Raw genomic sequence first — 18,145 nt, forward strand, 5'->3', positions numbered from 1 at the left:
ACCATACACAGGTAGTGCTGCCAGCCTCTCCATTTCAGAGGTCTCCAAGCAGGTATTGAGACCCAGGTTCTATGGCCTCTAAATCCAGGGGATACCTGCCACGCTCTCCCAAGCAATCTCTACAGTCCCATAGGAGCCTCGGGTAAAGGATTAGATTTCCCACATCATCAGGCCCATGAGTTCTCTAAGTATGAAGTGGGCCTGGGGGACTTATATAGCACCCCAGCAATTTTCTTCAAATAAGCCCTCATTCACTAATCTCCCCCAACCCCAATCACTCATGAATGAACTGAGGATGGGTGATGGGCTACAAATCTCAGAACTGTTTGGGTTCCTGTATTGGTTAGCTATTGTTAGAGTAGTGCTGCATAACAATCACGAAATCAGTGTAATACAACAGTTAACATTTATTTCTTGCTCCCAACTTTGTGAAACAGCTGGGACAGCTCTGCTTCTGGGGCCAAACGGTCCTCCTGGGATCAGTGGCCTAGCCAGGGCATGTTCTCATGGTGGTGACAGAAGCACCAGAGAAGAAGCCTAACCACACAAGCACATTTCAAGGCCCCTGCTTGCATAATCTCTGCTAAAATTCTATTGGCTAAAGTGAGTCATATGACTGAGCTCAAAGAAAAAGGATGGAGGGATACACTCCCACCTTTGCATCAGAAATTGTATTTATATGGCAAAGGGTTTAGATACAGGGAGGAGTGAAGAATCGGGGTCAATAATTCAATCCACTACAGACCACTCTCCTGGCCATATTGATTTAGAAAATATGCTTATCCTTAAGACCTCCCAAAGTCTCATCCAATCATAACATTAAGATCTCATGAATCTATGCCAGGTCTAGATGTGACTCCTCTTGATTGAGTGACCTAAAATCTAAAAAGAAAGTTATTCACCTCCCACTCCCAGCTCCCCACACATCCAGCATACATTGCTGAAATAGGGAGGGGATAATTGCAATTCACACTCCTGTTCAGAAAGGAGAAGGAATTCAGAGACTTACTGATTCAGGGCAATTCTGAAGTCCTTCTGGGAAAATGTTGGATGAATACTCTAAGATAGGAAATTTCCCTTGATTAGGCCCAAGCTGTACCACCTGGGGTTGACTTCCTACTCCATTGTTTTCTGAAGCTCTGCTCTCTGAAAGTCCTTCCTTTTCTATTCGCCTTTTGGCCCCATCTGAAGGGAGCATTAAAGAATATGCCCTTTGGGCAATTAAACAACTTTCTTAGTCTGCTTTCTCCCTGAAGAGAGTTAGGGACCCAGATGTCTTTTTATATCTTGAATGGTCTCAATCTCTTCTGCCTAAACTGATCATAGTTTTGGCCATGCACCTACCTCAAACACTTTATGGGTTTTCCATGTATTTGAATCCACTTAAGTCCATGTGCCAAAACCACACCCACAGTTATTTTTGAGTCAGGCCAGTCTCTAGAGATTCAATTATGACTTCTTTCAGTATATCAGGCTTCTATGGGGCCAAGCCCTCTAAGCTTTCTGGAAGCCCTTTTGAGCAGCTGAGAGCATCTACTAGATAGTACCTTATTATTTCATAGTATTAATAAAAGATGTTATAACCATACCCTTGATTTGATCTGTCCATATACTATATCTTAACTGGCCATGACCTTGATTTGATCTTTGTTCTTCGTCTCATCTGTACCTTAATTTGAGAATGATTTAGTAGCAGGAGAAACTGGAGTTGATAGATTTATTTTCCAACTCAACAAGTTCTGGGTCCTCTATATACCCTCTAAACACACTCTATCCTGTAACACTCCTTATTTCTTTCTTTTTTTTTTTTAATTGATTTTTAGAGAGAGAGGAAGGTAGAGAGAAAAACATCAATCTGCTTCCCCACCCACTTATGCACTCATTCGTTGATTCTTGTATGTGCCCTGACAGGAGATCGAACCCGCAGCGTTGGCATATTGGGACGATGATGCTCTAACCAACTGAGCTATCTGGCTGGGGCCCTTGCTTTTATTAATTTTCTTTCTTATAAGTCCCTACCAAATACAGCCCAAAAGAGCCAGCTTTTGCTTTCAACATTTTGCCTGGATAGTGTCTGTCCCAAGTCATGTACTCTTTTTAAATTACTGTAGATTGACAGTTTTACCAAGCATTTCATCTCAACATAATATGGGTCACATTTTTTCAAGCCTACTGTAACATTTTACCTACTGCTCACCACTTGGTCCCAGAGTCAGTGGTACATAGTTTTGTTGCTAACACACCCCACTCTTGATACCAATTTCTGTATCTGTCAGCTATTATCACAATAATACTGTGTAACAAACAAGCACACAATTTCAGTCACACACAATAATACACATTTGTTCTCATTCATGAGTGTTCAAGTTGTCTGGTTCTGTCCTGCATGTCCTACATCCTCTCCCTGGAATTACTACCCTAGCCAGGGCATGCTCTTCTCATGGTGGTGGTGGAAGTTTAAAAGGACAAACGCCACTTTGCAAGCACATTTCAAGTCCCTGTCACATCTGTTTATATTTGGTTGGTTAAAGTAACTCACGTGAGTCGAAGGCCAAGGTCCAGGGAAATATATTCCACCTTTTGTGGGAGAGGCTGCAGTTATATAGCAAACAGCATGAATTCAGGGAAAGATTGGGAATTGAGGCCAAAATTTCAATCAATCACAGCCTACCCCATCACCCAGCACAGCCCACATGGATGATTCAGCATCTGGCTCTAAATGTAGGGATGTAGAGCTTCAATTATTCTCAATTAGGGCTTTAGCTCAAACCAAAACACTCAAGGAGGTATCGCCTGCCCAGACATGTGTGTACATAGGCACCTACTTACAGACATATATAAAGTTTTTGCAACCTTCGACCTATATATGATGTGCAAACATACATTAAAACACATGCACACTTATATCCTCATATGTACATATATTCTCTACATACATACACACACACACATACATGTGTGTCTCCAAGGCTCATGCCACCTCCACGCCTATGAGGACATCCTGCCTCTCGTGGATTGGAGCCACCAAATAATTTTACTCCCCACGTTTCCCTGGTCAGCCCTCCCTCTAAGTCTTCATAGTGACCAATAAATCCTTGCTTCTCTCTCTTCCACCCTCTGATCCCTTGTGCACATAAAACTCATTTATTTCCTGGGGAAAATCAAAGCCACCAGATTTTCAGATCTGTGCCCAGAGCTGCAGTTGGTCCATACAGTACCTTTGTGCTGGGTTAGGAATGGGTGCCCCCCACCAGACACATAATTTCCATCTCTTGAAAAATTGTCATAATGTACAATTTTCTATTAGAATAAGATCCTTTACTGCCACCTGCCAGAAATTTGTCATAATAAGTATAATTCAATTATGTCTTTGTTGTGAATGGCACACCCCTTTATATGTGGCATCCTTAATCAGTGTAAAAATTGCAGAACCAGAGTGGCAGTCCTGCCCATAATTACCTCTCTTCATAGAGAAACACACAGGCACACAGGCACATCCTCTTTCAGCCACTGTCTCCCTTCGGGAGGTTGCCTCCTTTCCTTAGCATCTGTCTCCAAGGAGTGAACAGTCTGGGGGGCCCACCCACCAACAACCCCCTCCTCCACCCCTCCCCCACCCCACCCCCACAAGGGCTGTTCTGAGCCTGGAGTTGCTGAAGGCCATGAAACCTCTTTGTCACTCTCACGTGGGCACATATGCAGGGAGGCAGATAGATGTGGGGGGCGGTTATTGAGAACAGTGAGGGCCTGGGAGAGGTGGGCCCCTTGGGAGTGGCCATGGGCAGGGTGTGGAGTGACCACCCAGTCACCCACTCAGAGCTAGCCAGCTTCCCAGTTGCCAATGCCACTACCTCTGTCCCCCCTCCCCCCTTTACTAACCCAGATTCTACATTCCAGAAATAGCTCTGGCAGGTGACTGGCAGGCTGGGTCAGCTCCAGCTGGGATAGTGGGGAAGCAGCAGCTTGGCTGTATATACATGCCCCTCCCCAGCGAGCGCACCTACCTGGGAGAGGTCACAGGACTGCCATCACCCCTCAGTCTGCCTTATCCTGCCTCCTCTCTCTCTGTCTCCAAGAAACAAGAAGAAGGAACAGAGAAAACCCTCCCTCCCACTCTCTCTCTCCCCTTCCTCTACCCATCTCTCATTAGTGCTCATTCTCCTCTCCTTCCTCCCATTTCTCCCATCCCTTCTAGCTTCCCCTCCCCTCCCACTCCGTTCCCTCTCTCTCCCCACCTTCTCAGCCTTCTGTCTGTATCCCCCTGCATACTCTATTCTTTTCTTGGTTTCTGGCCCCCTCTCTCCCCAGGCTTCCTTTGTTTCTCACAAGGGAGGCTTGATATCTCACCCCATCTGTGGTGGTGGTAGGCTACTGGGTCACACCCCATGCTCCTGCCATCTGGATTCTCTGCCCTTGCACATGTGTACACGTGCGTACACACACCGAGGTACACATGTTGGGGTCACTCCCTGGCAGTATTTGAGGCTCTAGGCCAGCGGTTCTCAACCTGTGGGTCGTGACCCCTTTGGGGGTTGAACAACCCTTTCACAGGGGTCGCCTAAGACCATTGGAAAACACATATATAATTACATATTGTTTTTGTGATTAATCACTATGCTTTAGTTATGGTTGGGGGTCACCACAACATGAGGAACTGTATTAAAGTGTTGTGGCATTAGGAAGGTTGAGAACCACTGCTCTAGACTAAGCGGGGTGTTCCTGCCCTGGGGAACATCCTGACTCAGGGGCTGTGAATTCTAGTTTTAACTTTGCTGTGTCATTCTGGGCAGATCCCAGCCCTTCCCTCTGCCTCAAATTCTCCATCTATGTTGTGAGGCTTGGGTTTGGGATCCTTGGATACTTTTTATCCAAGTCACAGAATGCTCTGTCCTCCCTTCTTTGTCCCCTTTCCCCTCCCCCAGAACTCTCCTAGTTTCTTCTCTGATTCACTCCCCCTCCATAGACACAAAAATGGAGGCTGACAAAATTCCAGTAAGCAGTCAACCCTCCGGCTAGCCTTGTCTTCCAGACCTCCACAATCTCTGGTTATTACACCACAGACTCCTGTCAGGCTGGAAGTCCAGCAGCCAGAGTGTCAGGGCTGAGAGGAACCTCAAAGACCATCATGCCCAGAGATACAAATATTCTTCAATTTATGTGTCATCTCTCATCCCTGGAGGTCAGGACTAAGATTTAGTTAAGCAGAGAAGCGTGCCACCATCGATTAGTGATGTCTGCTGTGGTCAGGATAGTTGCACATATTTGACATTCCTGGTTTAACCCAGTTAACCTCTCGTGCACGTGCACACACACATGCATATACACGTTTACAGATATTTTACAAAGAAACTGCAGCCTAGCAAAGGTAAGTGTCAAGTCAAGGTCACCCTGTTAGTAAGTCAAGTGGCTGTTTTCCACTTGGCTCTGTCTGACTTGAGTTTGCCATTATCCTATCTGTTAGCCACCCAAGGTCCTGGTAAAGAGGTGCAGTGTGATCACAGCATTTCAGGGAGAATTATCTGGTAGTATGAGCTGGTGGACTAGAGGCTGGTCCAGGCAAGGCATAGTGAGGCCTGGGTAAGGGCCACAGTATCTGAGTAATGGGAGGATGCAGGAGGCCTTCCCAGAGTACTTGATGAGCCAGAATCTCCTGTTGCTGAAGTAGGCACTCTGCATAGAGGGCACTGGGCAGAAGGCAGCTTCCTGCCTGGGCTCCACCAGGCCTTGGACACAATATGGTCCTGGTTAATTGAGTGCCTACTGCATGCTCAGTGCATGGATCATCACTCTTCTAAATCTCATTTTTAGGCAGACCCATTGGATCTTCTGGCAGAAATAGTGATTGGGTTTAAGGACTTGCCGGCAGGCCAGGAACCCCAGGATTGAGATTCTTGAACCAGACAGAGGCATTCCTTATACTCTCAGGGATAGAGAAATTACCCCAAAGGTGGAGAGACTAAAGTGCTTAAATGTAACATTGGAGCCCCTGTGGCGTGATGGGTAAGGACATGAGCCTTGCAATCAGACAGCGCTTTCATTGACTAGATGTTTATTGATCACCTGCAATGGGCCAGGTTGTACTCTTGGCACCTGACACGTCAGTAAACAAAACAAAAACCCTTGCCTTCATGGACAGTACATGGGGTGTGAGGGGAGGCAGACAAAACAATAAGCATGAATAACAGAAATAAGTATATGGTTTATTGGAAAGTGGCACAGGGCAAGGGGCCCTGGGAGTGCTATCAGTGTGAGGAGAGGGGTATTAAAGCATAAATGGGGTAGCTGGGTAGAACTCATTGAGAAATATATTTGAGCAAAGATTTGGAGAAAGTGAGGGAACCAGTTGTGCTGGAGAAGTACACCAGGTGTGGTACAAAGGCCCTGAAGTAGGAAGGTAACTGGTGTGTTGGAAGAGGCAAGGGTGGGTGTGGCTGGGGCTCCCTCAATTTTTCTAAGTAAATCATCTTAAAGATAAACACTAAGTGAATAGTACACATGCAGCAAAGGACGAAGTAAGCTAATATTTTCAAAGTCTTAGGTCTGTGCCTGGCCCAATAACCCTCAGTTGTTTTTGTTGTCAATATGCCTTTAAGTAAAAATCGGGACATTGGTGTCCAAGACACTGTACCATCTTCAGTATGATTCTTTTCTCCCTTTTATTTGTTATTTATGTCACAAAAGTTGTATTTTATTTACATAATTTCTTATGAAGTAGATTTTATACACTTGGGGCTGAAAATTGAAACCACTTTTCCCACAAAATAGCTGACATTATCGCTTCTTAGTTCTTTCATGATATAACATTAAACCATTTTTAGAAAATTAAATGGCAATATAAGCTAATTATTAGCACTTACAAATCAGTATGTTTATGAAAAATCTTATGAACAAATGCACAAAACACCAGTGAAAGTGAAACTTGAGTGAGCCTTCTAGAGAATATTAAAACATTCAATAGGTTTGCTTTATATTCACACTGCATTTGGCCCAGCACGGTTATCACTATCAAACAGACACTTCAGCAACCAGAAATTTTCTCATTTCTATTTGATTTTTTTTTTCCTAAAGTAAAAATACAGTCTATGAAATACGAAGTAAGGAATAGTCTGGAAGTTTTCTACGGGTCCAGTTTCAGTACAATGGCACTTTCCCATTCCTCCCTTTATTTCATAAAGCACTTCATTTAGCCACTCAGGAAGAATTTCTTTTCTTGTTATCAACTTGGGTGAGACTCAATGTCCCATTTTTTAATTTTCCAACCTGCCCAATATGTCCACTTGACAAAATATTGGATTCCCTGTCTTCCTGCCCTTTCCTCTTCTTTTTCTTGAAAATATCTATGTCCTGGGCCATTCTCTTTTCCTTTGCTGCTTTTTTTCCCTGTGGTCTGCTCCTGCAAAACCTTGTAATTCACATTACTCTTTTGGGGAGGCTGAGCATCCAGCAGGAATAACAGCTCATTCCTGTTCCAGGGCTCTTTCCTTTCCTTTTCCATAACCGGTGATCCCAAACTGGTGCACCTCCAGCTGTGTATTTTCTAAGTTAAATTCTTGTATATCCACATCTTTCTCAAGGGTACTAGTTTTGGTCTTTGTGTTCTCATCTTGTTCCGGCTTCTTTTCTCATTTCTGCTATGCAATTCCACTACTGCTACTTGCTCCCTGTTGTTTTTCAAGGGACAGGGCGCTGTTGCGCAGGAGGGACTTTTGGTCCTGCAAGGGACACCAATAGGGTGTCCTCCGGTGTCCCTGAGCTCCCAGGAAAAGCTCAATGCGCTCTTCCTCTGGCCTCTTACAAAAGAACCAGGTGGGGGAGCTGGTTCTACCCCTTAGGCACTGGAGTCCCCACATCTCTCATCTTATTTTCCTTTTTCTCTCTGATCCTTTTCTGTTCTGCTTCATCTTCTGCCTCTCCAAAGTTGTGGAGATTTTGGAGCACAGCGTCCAGAAGCATGTGAGGAGAGGGAGGGGAAGAGGACCCCCCAGCTCCTGTTCCTGCGGCATTGTGGGGTCTGACTCCACGGGACAACCCCGGAGCTGGCCGGGATGCTGGCGCTGTGCCTTCTTTTTTCCACTTACCATTGGAAAAGAGATGCACAGAAAAGGGAAGGGACTTGCCTAGAGCACCCAGCAAGGCAGGCTGGGAAGCAGGAGCTGGGCCTGTGAATGACAGACCTACTTTAAGTGTGGCCTGGAGGAACTATACCCACAGGGAAATGACTCTGGACTTTGAGAAAGGGAGAATTGTAGGGGGGACGCGGGGAACTGGGAGGGCCGTGGGGCTAGAAGACAGTCATTTATGAATTTAAGCAGCACCTAGTGCACTTGCCCTCCAGAGCACTGTGGGTGTGCACGTTTTATTACGTCAAAGAGGAAATGAAGGCTTGGGGGGGGGGGGGTTGAACGGGCAGCCAAGGTCACACAAGTCCTCCAGAGGCTGAACCAGGAGAACAGCAAAGTGAGGATGGAGCGGCGGGTACAACTATAAACAGAAAATAGAGTCGGTAGTACTTGAGGTCTAATTTGACCCTACAGGGGTAAAAGGACCACCTCAGGATGCTTGCCCTAAGCCTCAGTTTCCCACACTAGCAGCAAGCGGTCCCAGCGGTAAACGGGTGAGAGCTCTCCGGATCCGCCTCCCGCACGGAGCATGCGTCCGGTTCCAGCTGGAACCGGTTACGCTGAGCGGCTTGAGGGGCGGAGTCCGCCCCGTGTGCTGGCAAGCGCGTGCCGACGTGAGCGCGCGCTCCCTCTCACGGCCCGTCCACTCGGGCTGGGTTGAGCGCCCCGCGCGCTTGCGCACCAGCCCAGCCGAGTGCGCGCGCGCGAGGGCCCAAATGCCGAACAGACTCTGCGCGCCCCCGTACTCCCCAAGAGTCCCGATCGACGATCGACGCACGCGGCTGACGCGGAGGGCGGGGCAAGGCGGGGCCGACGTGGGGCTTTAACCCAGAGGCCCCGCCTCTCGGGCGTACAAAACCGGAGCCTCGGGCCGGGCCGCGTGAGGGAGGAGGGTGAGTGCCCGCTGCTGGTCGCCGCTGCCGCCAGCCGGTCCGTCACTCCGTCCATCTGTCCGGTCCACGTCGTCGCCGCCGCCTCCTCAGCCCGGACGCCCGGGGCCCGCCCAGAGCCGCCCGGAGCAGCCGCGGCCCCGCGAGGAGACGGGCGCCGCCCCCGCCCGGCCCTGCCCCCGCCCTCTACCCCGTCTGTCCGTCCGTCCGTCAGTCCACCCGCCCGCTCGCGCTTCTGTCTTCCTGTCCAGCCGCTAACCCTCAGCCCGTCTCCCCTCTCCTCCCGCTTTGTCTCTCCCCGGCTCGCTGTCTCTTTGTCTCTGCCCTCGCGCTGCCTCGCAGCCCCTCCCTTGCTCCCCACCTCGGGTCCCCTCAAGGCGCTCTCTCATCCCTCAGAGCCTCCTTTTCGGAGCGCCCCCACATCTTTGGGGGTCTTTCAGAACACCCTCCACACCCCAGGACTCCCCTTTGAGCTTCCCACACATCCTTTGGGGGCCCTCCCTTCCATCTGCACCCCCAGATCCCTGGGGTCTTGCCTCTTCTTAGCTCTCATTCCCTCAGGATTTTTCCTCTTTTGGTGTCTCCCCTATACGCTGGGATCTCCGAGATCCCTTGGGGTCTCTTTCCTTGGAACCCCCACAAAGCTTCCCAGCTCCCCGACTTCAGAGCCCCTCCCTGCTTTCCTTTGGTTTGTCCTCTATCGCTGTCTCTGCTTGTCTCTTTCAGGCTTCTGCCCCCCCCCCCATTTCTGTGGGTGGGGATCCCTGCTTTGCTCTCCCTGCCTCTCTGCCCCCACATCTGTCTCATTGGTCTCACCACTCAGTGTCTCTTGTGCTGAAGGCCCCCTTTTGAACCTGCTCTTTTGCCCAGGGCTCTTGGCCCCCTTGCTTTCTCTGCCCCAGTCCCCTGTCTCCCCTTCGCGCTTCTCCTCTGTCTCTCCCTCTCCCCTTTTCTGTCTTTGCCGGTCTCTGGGTCTCTGACCCCCACCCGGCCCTCATGGCTTTGTGTCTGGAGCTCTTGAAGCAATGTGAGTGGTGGGGTGTCTGGGTCGGGCCGGAGTCTGCCTGCAGGCTGGCCGCGGCTGAGGCTCCATGGGGTTGGCGCTGGGGCAAGGGCTGGCACCGGGGCAGGATGAGCCTCCCAACAAAGGGGGCAAGGAGGGAGGGGCCGGGCTGCCTGGTGGAGCTGGGAGTGGGTGGCCTTCCTGCTCTGAGGCTTCTGCTTTAGTTGCTTGACTGTGTGAAGGGTGTTACGGGCTGGGTGTCCCTGCCCACTTGGCCCTGCATGGCCTGGCACTTTGTGATCGCTTGTGGGCAGACCTGGACTATTTTGGAACTGGCAGGATGTGATATCACTTGGGCGCTTATTTAGACCCAGCTGGGGGTGGGGGCTACGTTCTTGCCAACTTGAGTAATGAAATTTTACAGGGGGGTGCGGCCTCTTAGGCAGCTGGGCCGTGGGGTTTGGTGCCAGAATTTTGCAGGCCACCAGACTGGCCAGGTGACAAGGGTCTGTGCTGCCTTGGTCCGGCTGAGACTCTTAAATGCAGATGAGGGAAGAAAGGAGTTGTTCTTTGCCTGACCACTCTTGAGTATTGAGTTTGGTGGTCAAAGACCTCTGGGGCCTTGGTTCTGCCAGCTTCAAGCTATGTGACCTTGAGTGAGACCCTCAGCCTTCCCAAGCCTCAGTTTTCCCATCTGCTTAAAGAGGATAACTGTGCCGGCCTCACAAGGTTGTCTTGGTGATCAAATGAAACATCTGTAGACATACTTTGTGAACTGCCACCCTGTCTTTAAACTGAGCCCCACAGAGGGAAAGCAGCTTGCCCGGGGTACGCAGTAGTTCATGTGTGGCTGGGGCAGGGATCAGGGCCCAGGAATCCCCGTCCAGAGCTCTATACCCTCCGTTCCATTACCACCTGATTATTTAGGGATACTCCTGCTCCTATGATAGGGCAGGAAGTAGACCATCCCTTATTTATGCCCTGATTCCTGGTTGCTCTTTGTCAGATAAACAGGTGTGACCAGCTGGATGTCTGTGCTGGGAGAAGGTTGAATTTTCCATGTTCCATCCCATTGTTCCTACTTGGAGCAGCAGCATTTGGGAATAGTTACTTTGTAGTTGTAAGCCCTAGCTGCTTTTCCTGCTTCCCTGTAGTGTGGTGAAACAAAGTCCCCAGCTGAGAAAGGCTCCAGACAGCTGGGGTCTGCTGTCAAGGAGCTTGGGATGTCCCAGAACTTCGGAGGACAAGGTGAGATCAGCTATTGTAGCCCACTTATAGATGAGGCCTGGGGAAACCAGGGACCCACAGATGGTTAAGCCAGGACTCCCGGGTACTGTTCCATGGCATTGCCTCTGAGGAGGTCACTGTCAGGCTGGTGTCACCTGCCCGCTGGTGTATAATGACAATTTCTAATACCCGTTGACTTTTACTGTGGGCCTGTGCTCAGTACACTACACAGATTACTTGCAGTGTGGAAGAGAAGGGGGTCGGTTCCTGGCTTAGAAGTGAGGGGTTGGGATTCTAGTCCCCACATCTCACCCAGTGTCAGGGAGGCCACTTTCCTTGTCCTAAGACTGGTTCTGAACTCATGGAATCCATAAAGAAATTCCGTGAGGCACAATGCCAGAGTTCTATTCCTGGCTCATCCTCCTCGCTGTATTTTTCCTTCTGAAAAGTGAGGGAGTTGTGCGTGGTCTCTTAGGTGCTTCCAGCTCTGACATTTGAGGATTCTAAAGTAATTCACCTGTTTGTACCTACATCTCATTTACCTGTTAAAAGTGTGTTTGATCACAGAATAAGAGGGAGAATGGGCTGAATGGTGCCAGGTACGTGCTGATGATGAGCTGTGGGATTTTGTAGGAGAGGTTCTGGCTGGGCAAAGGGATGAAAAAGTCCAGGCAGGAGAAGGCAGTATTTGAGCTGGGCTAGGCATGTTCTGCCTCTTAAACAGGCATTCCTCAGAGATATTGCAGTCTTTCTGCTGGTCTCGGAGGGTCTGGCCTTCAATTTGTAAAAAACACAACGTCTGTGAAGTGCAATAAAATGAGATATGCTTATACACAATTTTCCAGAGAGTAGAAATAGTGTGGATTTTAGAGCCACAAACACCTGGTTTTAATCAGTCACTCACCGCCTATGTAATCTTGGTCAAGTTACTTTCTTTGAGCTTTAGTTTCCTCATCTGAACTCAAAATAATCTTATTTTCACTGTAGGATTATGTGGGGATTAAGTGGGATTATATGTAAAAAAGAAAAAGCCACCTAGGACATAGTAGGTATATAATAAATATGAACTTTCACCTCCCCATAATATATGAAATCACTTTCCTTTTTGAGGAAACAAGACAGGTGCCCAGGCTCTCCCCCAAACCCCTGTTGCTGAGGTTCTGGTAACAAGGAAAGCACCTTCTGGCTGTTCCGATAAATAATAGGGGTCATCCTCGAATTTCTCACTTTCTGTGTGAGGCGTTATGCAATCTGCCAGGCTCTTTCCTGACCATTGTCCCTCACCACAGTCCTAGGAGGAAGTCAGAAGCTAGAGGAGTTCTCAGTTTCACAGGTGAATGAAGAATAGGGGGCCCAGAGAGGAACAGGGACTGGCTCGGGGCCCAGCAGCATGGGTTCGCTGGGACAGGCTTGAAGGCTCTTGACTTTTCTTCCCCCACAGCCCACAGCTTTGCTCCAGATTGATTGCTTCTGCCTGATAGTCTACCCCTCAGGCCACCTCCTCTGGGTCTGGCATCAGTTCTGCAAGAAGGGTTTGCTTGACATTTCCCCAGCCTCTGAGCTCATCTCAGATTTAAATGGGACTAACTGGAGGCTGGGTGGGAATGAGTCACCCCCTTCACTGGCTTTCTCATCTTGAGCAGCTGCCAGACACACCCCGAGGGCCACTGAGTGAGACTCACTGGTTGTGGACACCACTCAGGACGGGCTTTCCTCCCAGAGCTCAGATGGGCTCAGGAATGTCTCCCTGGGCTCCTACAGGAAGGCTACAGTGGTGGCTCCATGTGTTTTTCTTTACTCCCCAGGGGTCTGGAAGCACAAGCCACACGGAGCAGTTATTGGCTTGGCCTTTCCTGCTCCAGGCCTTTATTTGTGTTGTGCCCTCCCCCCCTTTGTGGTGCTCTCCCCTGTGAGGCCCACGTTGTCAAATGCCAGCTCCTCTTAGAAGCTCTGCTGCCTCTGGAGTTGGACTGTGAGTTCAGTCCCAGGCCCATACTTGCTGCAGGTGTGACCTTGGCAGGTTACCTTCCCTTTCTGTGCCTCAGTTTCCTCATGTATAAAATTTAGATTTCTCATCTTTATAACGTTCAGGTTCCTGAGCTCCATTCCTGAAGATCCTCGTTTGGCAGGCCTGGGAGCAGGAATCAGGTTTCTAAACCAGCCTTCTAGAAAAGTCTGATGCCGAGAGCCCATGGGCCACAGTTTGGGAAAAGCTGGAGGGAGCGTTGCCTGTATTTGTATCACAGCTTGACTTGTCCCTGTTGTGTGACCTTGGGTTGATCCATTTTCTGTGCCTCAGTTTTCTTTCCTCTCACATTGGGATGGAAATGCCTACCTCACAGGTTGCTGTGAGGATGAGAACTCTGTAGTAAAAGCTTCTCAAGAAACAGGAACCTCTTGAGTATACCGCTGTTCACTGGGTGTCAGGGACTGCGCTAAGCAGTTTATGGCCTTATCTCACTGCATTATTGCAGCAGTCCTATCATACGAGTACCAGTATCCCCACCTAACAGGTGAGGCAACTGGCACCTCGTTATCGTCTTTGTTTTGGGCAGGATTGGTTGTTTCCAGAAGGAAGTTACTGTTCCTCCTTAACCCTGGCAGCAGATGATGTCAAACCTGGCCAGGATGAAGTCTGTGGAGTTGAACACCTGGGCTGGAGTGCACTCCAGTTGTCGCATGAGTTTAATGAGGCTGACGAGGTGTGTAGTGTAAGTGCCTCTCAGGTTCCAGTTTTCCCAGTCCTGGGTGCGCTGCCTTTTTACCCTCAGCCGGTGTTAGAATCAGCTGGTTCCTCACTCACCTGTTCCTGGGAAGCAAGGCTACCTTATAGAGACAAATAAAATCTGTATTCTAACTCTGGCCAGTGTGGCTCAGTTGGTTGGAGCATGATCCCATGTACCAAAGGGTTGTGGGTTTGATTCCCAGTCAGGGCACTTACCCAGGTTGTGGGTTTGATCTCTGTCGCTCTCTAAAGCAGTGAAAAAAAATGTTCTCAGGTAAGGATAAAAAAGTTCGTATTCTAGAGCTAAAAGATTATTGTTTCTCGTTCACAATAAGGAAGCAGGGAAATGGCAGACAAAGACATGCCTAAGATACCAGGGCAAGACCATGCCAGGACCAGGCAAGAGCCATGACCCTGTCTCCCCACGCAGGTCTTCCCCCATTTCTGTAAATCACTGGTCCCGTGGAAAACTGGAGCATTGAGGTCTGGTTTGTCCAGTGATCAGCTTCCTCATGGGACGAGAGCAAGAGCAGTGATTCCATGTGGTCAGAGCTAGACTCAGCTCAGCCTGGAGCTGAACTGGGTTTGGAAAGCCTTTTCTGACCAGAGGCCTGCCCTCCCAGCCCTGGGCCAGGCTGTCAGGGGTGGGAAAGAACAGACAGGCCCTCTGGCTCTGGGAACTTACAGTCTGACAAGAGAGACAAGGCTCCAGTTATGAGAGGTTGTGTGACAGTCTGTAATTAAGTGTCTGCTGAGGAAAAGCATTGTCTGAGAAGGAAGAAGTGACTGTGAGCCAGAGGAAACGAGTTCTCTTGAAGGGGGTTGGATTCAAAGAGACAGAGGGTGGGGCTGACATTCCAGGGAATGGTTTGCACAGAGTTAGAAGTACAGGGGCTTGAAGATAAACATATTTAGGGAAACAGTGAGTAGACTAATTTTGCTGATGCATCAGGGCTCTGGATGAAAAACCTGGGAGGGGCCAGGATGTTGAGCATCAGCTGAAACCAGAGGCTTTGGGGTGCCATGGAAGGTTTTAAAGCAGGGGTTGGTACAAGTGGAGGATTTTTTCAAGAAGATGAATCAGGCTGGAATTGGAGTGAAGCTTTGCAGGCATCTAGGTGACATAAGAGGGCGAGGTTCGGGTGGAGCCCATGGGAATGGGAAGGGCCAGCTGGGATTGCAGAGGATGTTGTGGTGCACCAAGGAGAGCTCAGCTGGGGGCCTGATGGGCCGGAGAAAAGATTTTGGGTGCTACCATTTTGGGGCGGGAAATAACATTCTAAGCAGATTGCTTGTACCCCTGCTCTCTGCCAGGCTCTGTGCCAGGACCTCCAAGGATACTGTCACGAAATCCTTATAAGCCTGAGGCAGGTGGACTTCCCATGTCCATTTCACAGATAAGGAAAATGTGGCTCAGACCCAAGGCTGACTGCAAACCTGGCTCTTTCCACAGTTCAGCTCTGCTGTTTGGAAAGCAGCTCCTACTGTTATTAGGGTCCCAGGAATCTGAGTCTTCTTGTCCCTTGACTTGGGGACACACAAATATATCCCGTAAAGCCCACAAACCCTGCTTTCTGAAGATATGGAGGGTTGGGGCTGGGTGTCAGCTTAGAATTACTTCAAGGTGGGAGAGTCAGTGAAATGAAGGGCCTTCACATCAGCAATTTTACTCACCAGGCTGAGAGCAACCTCCATAGTTGGGCTGGTCTGTGACTGGATTGATTGGGATTCTCAGCTAACCCTCACCAGAGAGGGTGTTTCCTTGCCCAGTCAGTGGAATCAGTCACCCACAGAGGCAGGAAAGTACTTGTCCCAAAGAGCCCTCAGGACAAAAGAGCCAGGCGATGGAGCCCAGTTCCCATTTCCCAAGCTACAGCCAGGGATACCCATTGGGCAGAGAGAAGGGGACTGGTACTTAAGGTACCAAGGGGCTACCATGGGAGGCAGCAGTGGTTGGTCCATTGTGCAGCTGGAAGACTTGGCCAGTTGTTCTCCATATGCCCCTGAGCAGGGCCTCAGCCTCGGTAGTGAGGCAGAGCAACCACAAAGTAGGCATAGGCTCCCTGCTTGGCTCACCCCACTCTTCCCTTGCCTCCAGTAAACACCCCCAGGGTCCATATGCCAGTTACTTCGGCAAGTACTCTGAGCCCAGCTGTTTGCAGGGTACGATGGTACTGCACCTATGTTTTTCACCTCAAAATCTGGACAAAGCTTTTCATGAGAGATTTTTGTGTTCCTTTGGAACAGACACAGTCTGAGAAATATCATTCAGACATTGTAACAGTGGATAGAGCAATCTGTGCCGTCCATTTCAATTAATGTTTTACTATTTGCCAAACACTTCCTCGTAAACTTGATCATTCTCCCATATCTTCATTCTTTTTCTTTTGTTTTCAGAACATTGGTTATATATCCCTAATGTTTGGTTAGCTTATTTGCAGAGCACTTTTATCCACCTTATCTGAGCAGATCCTTATACAGCCTTGGGAGATCATTATTATTCTTGTCATCCTCATTTTCCAGAGTGATTTAACCAAGGTCACTCTGGGATTCACTGACTGAACTGCTCATTTATTCAGCAGATATTTATTAAGTGCCTGCTGTGTACCAGGTGGGGAGCTGGCCCAGGGATACAGTGGCAAGCAGAGCTGTCTGAGAGACTTTATTTCTGACCTCCCAGAGTCCAGCTACCATTGAAGTGTAGCCAGGATCCACCCCAGCACTCCCGAGCTCTCCACCCTTGGCTCCTCCCACTGCATACCCCTGGACTTTGGGCCTGTGGCTTAGAGCTAGACTGTTGTAACCTGTGAGCACTCAGCCTAGAGCATCATGGTAAAGCAAGCCAAAGCAGCAGGTCTCTTCAAACTGAACTTCACAAAGGACAAAAAAGGTCCTCCATGATGGCTTAATTATTAAGAAGGGCATCTCAACAAAAGGCCACCTGCTCTTTCTCCCCCAGGGGAAGTTGCCCAATGGCTGCTGTGCCTAAGATCCTGGCCTGAATTTTCTTCAGCCTCAAAATATTTGATTACAGTCTGCACAGGTGTGGAGCCCTGTAGCCATGTGCTGAGCTGGGGACCCTCCCTGCCTACTTTAATATTAAATGAGTTGAAATAAAGGCAGATCCTAGGATATCAGGTCTACCAAGGGCTCTGGCCCAGTCCCCTCACTTCCTGTGAGTGGGACCCTATCATGGGAGGGGAAGGGACTTGCCAGGATCACATATTGAGAGACATTCCTTCCCCTTCATCCATCTTACCAGCCTGACTCTTGTCTTTCCCCAGTCCTTCAAGTAGAAACCTCCTCCTCTCAGCTATACCTGTTTCACATTCAAAGCCCTCTTTAAATCCTTCCTGAGCCTTGAGGTCAAGTATTTCCTGACTCTTTCCTGACATTTTCTCCCACGCCCAGAGCCCTAATGTGCCTAGGCTGCCCCATCTATTCTCAAAGGCTGACCGCCTGTTCTACAAGGCTGAGCCAACAGCCTTTGAAGAGACTTCACAATCCACGCTCTGGCCCCAGGGAATCTGATGTCTGAGACCTAGAGGGAGGCTTCTCTGGGTACATTTTGCTGGAGTTTTTTTTGTGCATAAAAATTATATTTTTATTGGAAAAGTAATACATGTATGGAATTAAACATTTCACACTTTTTAGAAAAAAATGCCCAGTGAAAAATTAGTGTCTCTCCCACTTAGGCTCCTGGATAACCGCTATGAACAGTCTTGATATTTCCTTCCAGAAATAGTCTATATATGCAGGCAGCTATGTCAGTAACCTTCCTTTTTTATTACACAAGCGGTGATACATTCTCTGCCTGCTGTTCTATATCTCATCTTCATATAAATCTATCTCTACTGTAGGTAATTCACTATGGATACACACAGGTCCATGACCTCATTTCCCATGACCGTGTGACAGTCCATCAGTGGATGGACCACCAGTTGTTTGTCCAGTCCCCTGCTGAGATTCACGTAGGCTGTTCCCAACCTTGGTGCTCTGAGCAGCGCTGCAGCAAGCACCCTTCATCACATGTCTGTATGCGTGTGTGGAATTACTGTTCAAAGAGGCTGTGCACCTTAAATTTTGTTAGGTATTTTCAGGTTGCTTTATTTTGCATTCTGAAAATGTATAATTTTAAAAGTACCCTGCCCCCGTGCCTGAATTCAAATTAATTTCCTTG

The 18,145-nt window shown here is 48.9% G+C and overlaps 1 protein-coding gene and 1 pseudogene across 4 annotated transcripts in view; one reads left to right on the plus strand and one right to left on the minus strand.

Annotated features, from left to right (window-relative positions):
• Positions 1-18,145, plus strand: part of DLGAP4 (DLG associated protein 4) — a 137,568-nt gene that overhangs the window by 67,586 nt on the left and 51,837 nt on the right. Inside the window, exon 1 of one of the 4 annotated variants that reach the window (XM_090286352.1) lies at positions 9,194-10,037. The exons of 2 other annotated variants lie outside the window; for them this stretch is intronic. In XM_090286352.1, coding sequence (XP_090142478.1) covers positions 10,007-10,037 — 31 coding nt within the window. In that variant the 5' untranslated portion in view covers positions 9,194-10,006. Of the gene's footprint in view, positions 1-9,193; positions 10,038-11,191; positions 11,262-18,145 lie in introns of those variants that run through there. One more of the 4 variants, XM_090286353.1, reaches the window with a different exon arrangement.
• On the minus strand, positions 7,180-7,953 carry LOC150003506 (40S small subunit processome assembly factor 1 pseudogene; annotated as a pseudogene).

This window comes from Furipterus horrens, unplaced genomic scaffold (assembly GCF_987537825.1).
Source record: "Furipterus horrens unplaced genomic scaffold, mFurHor1.1.pri manual_scaffold_8, whole genome shotgun sequence".
Taxonomy (NCBI): domain Eukaryota; kingdom Metazoa; phylum Chordata; class Mammalia; order Chiroptera; family Furipteridae; genus Furipterus; species Furipterus horrens.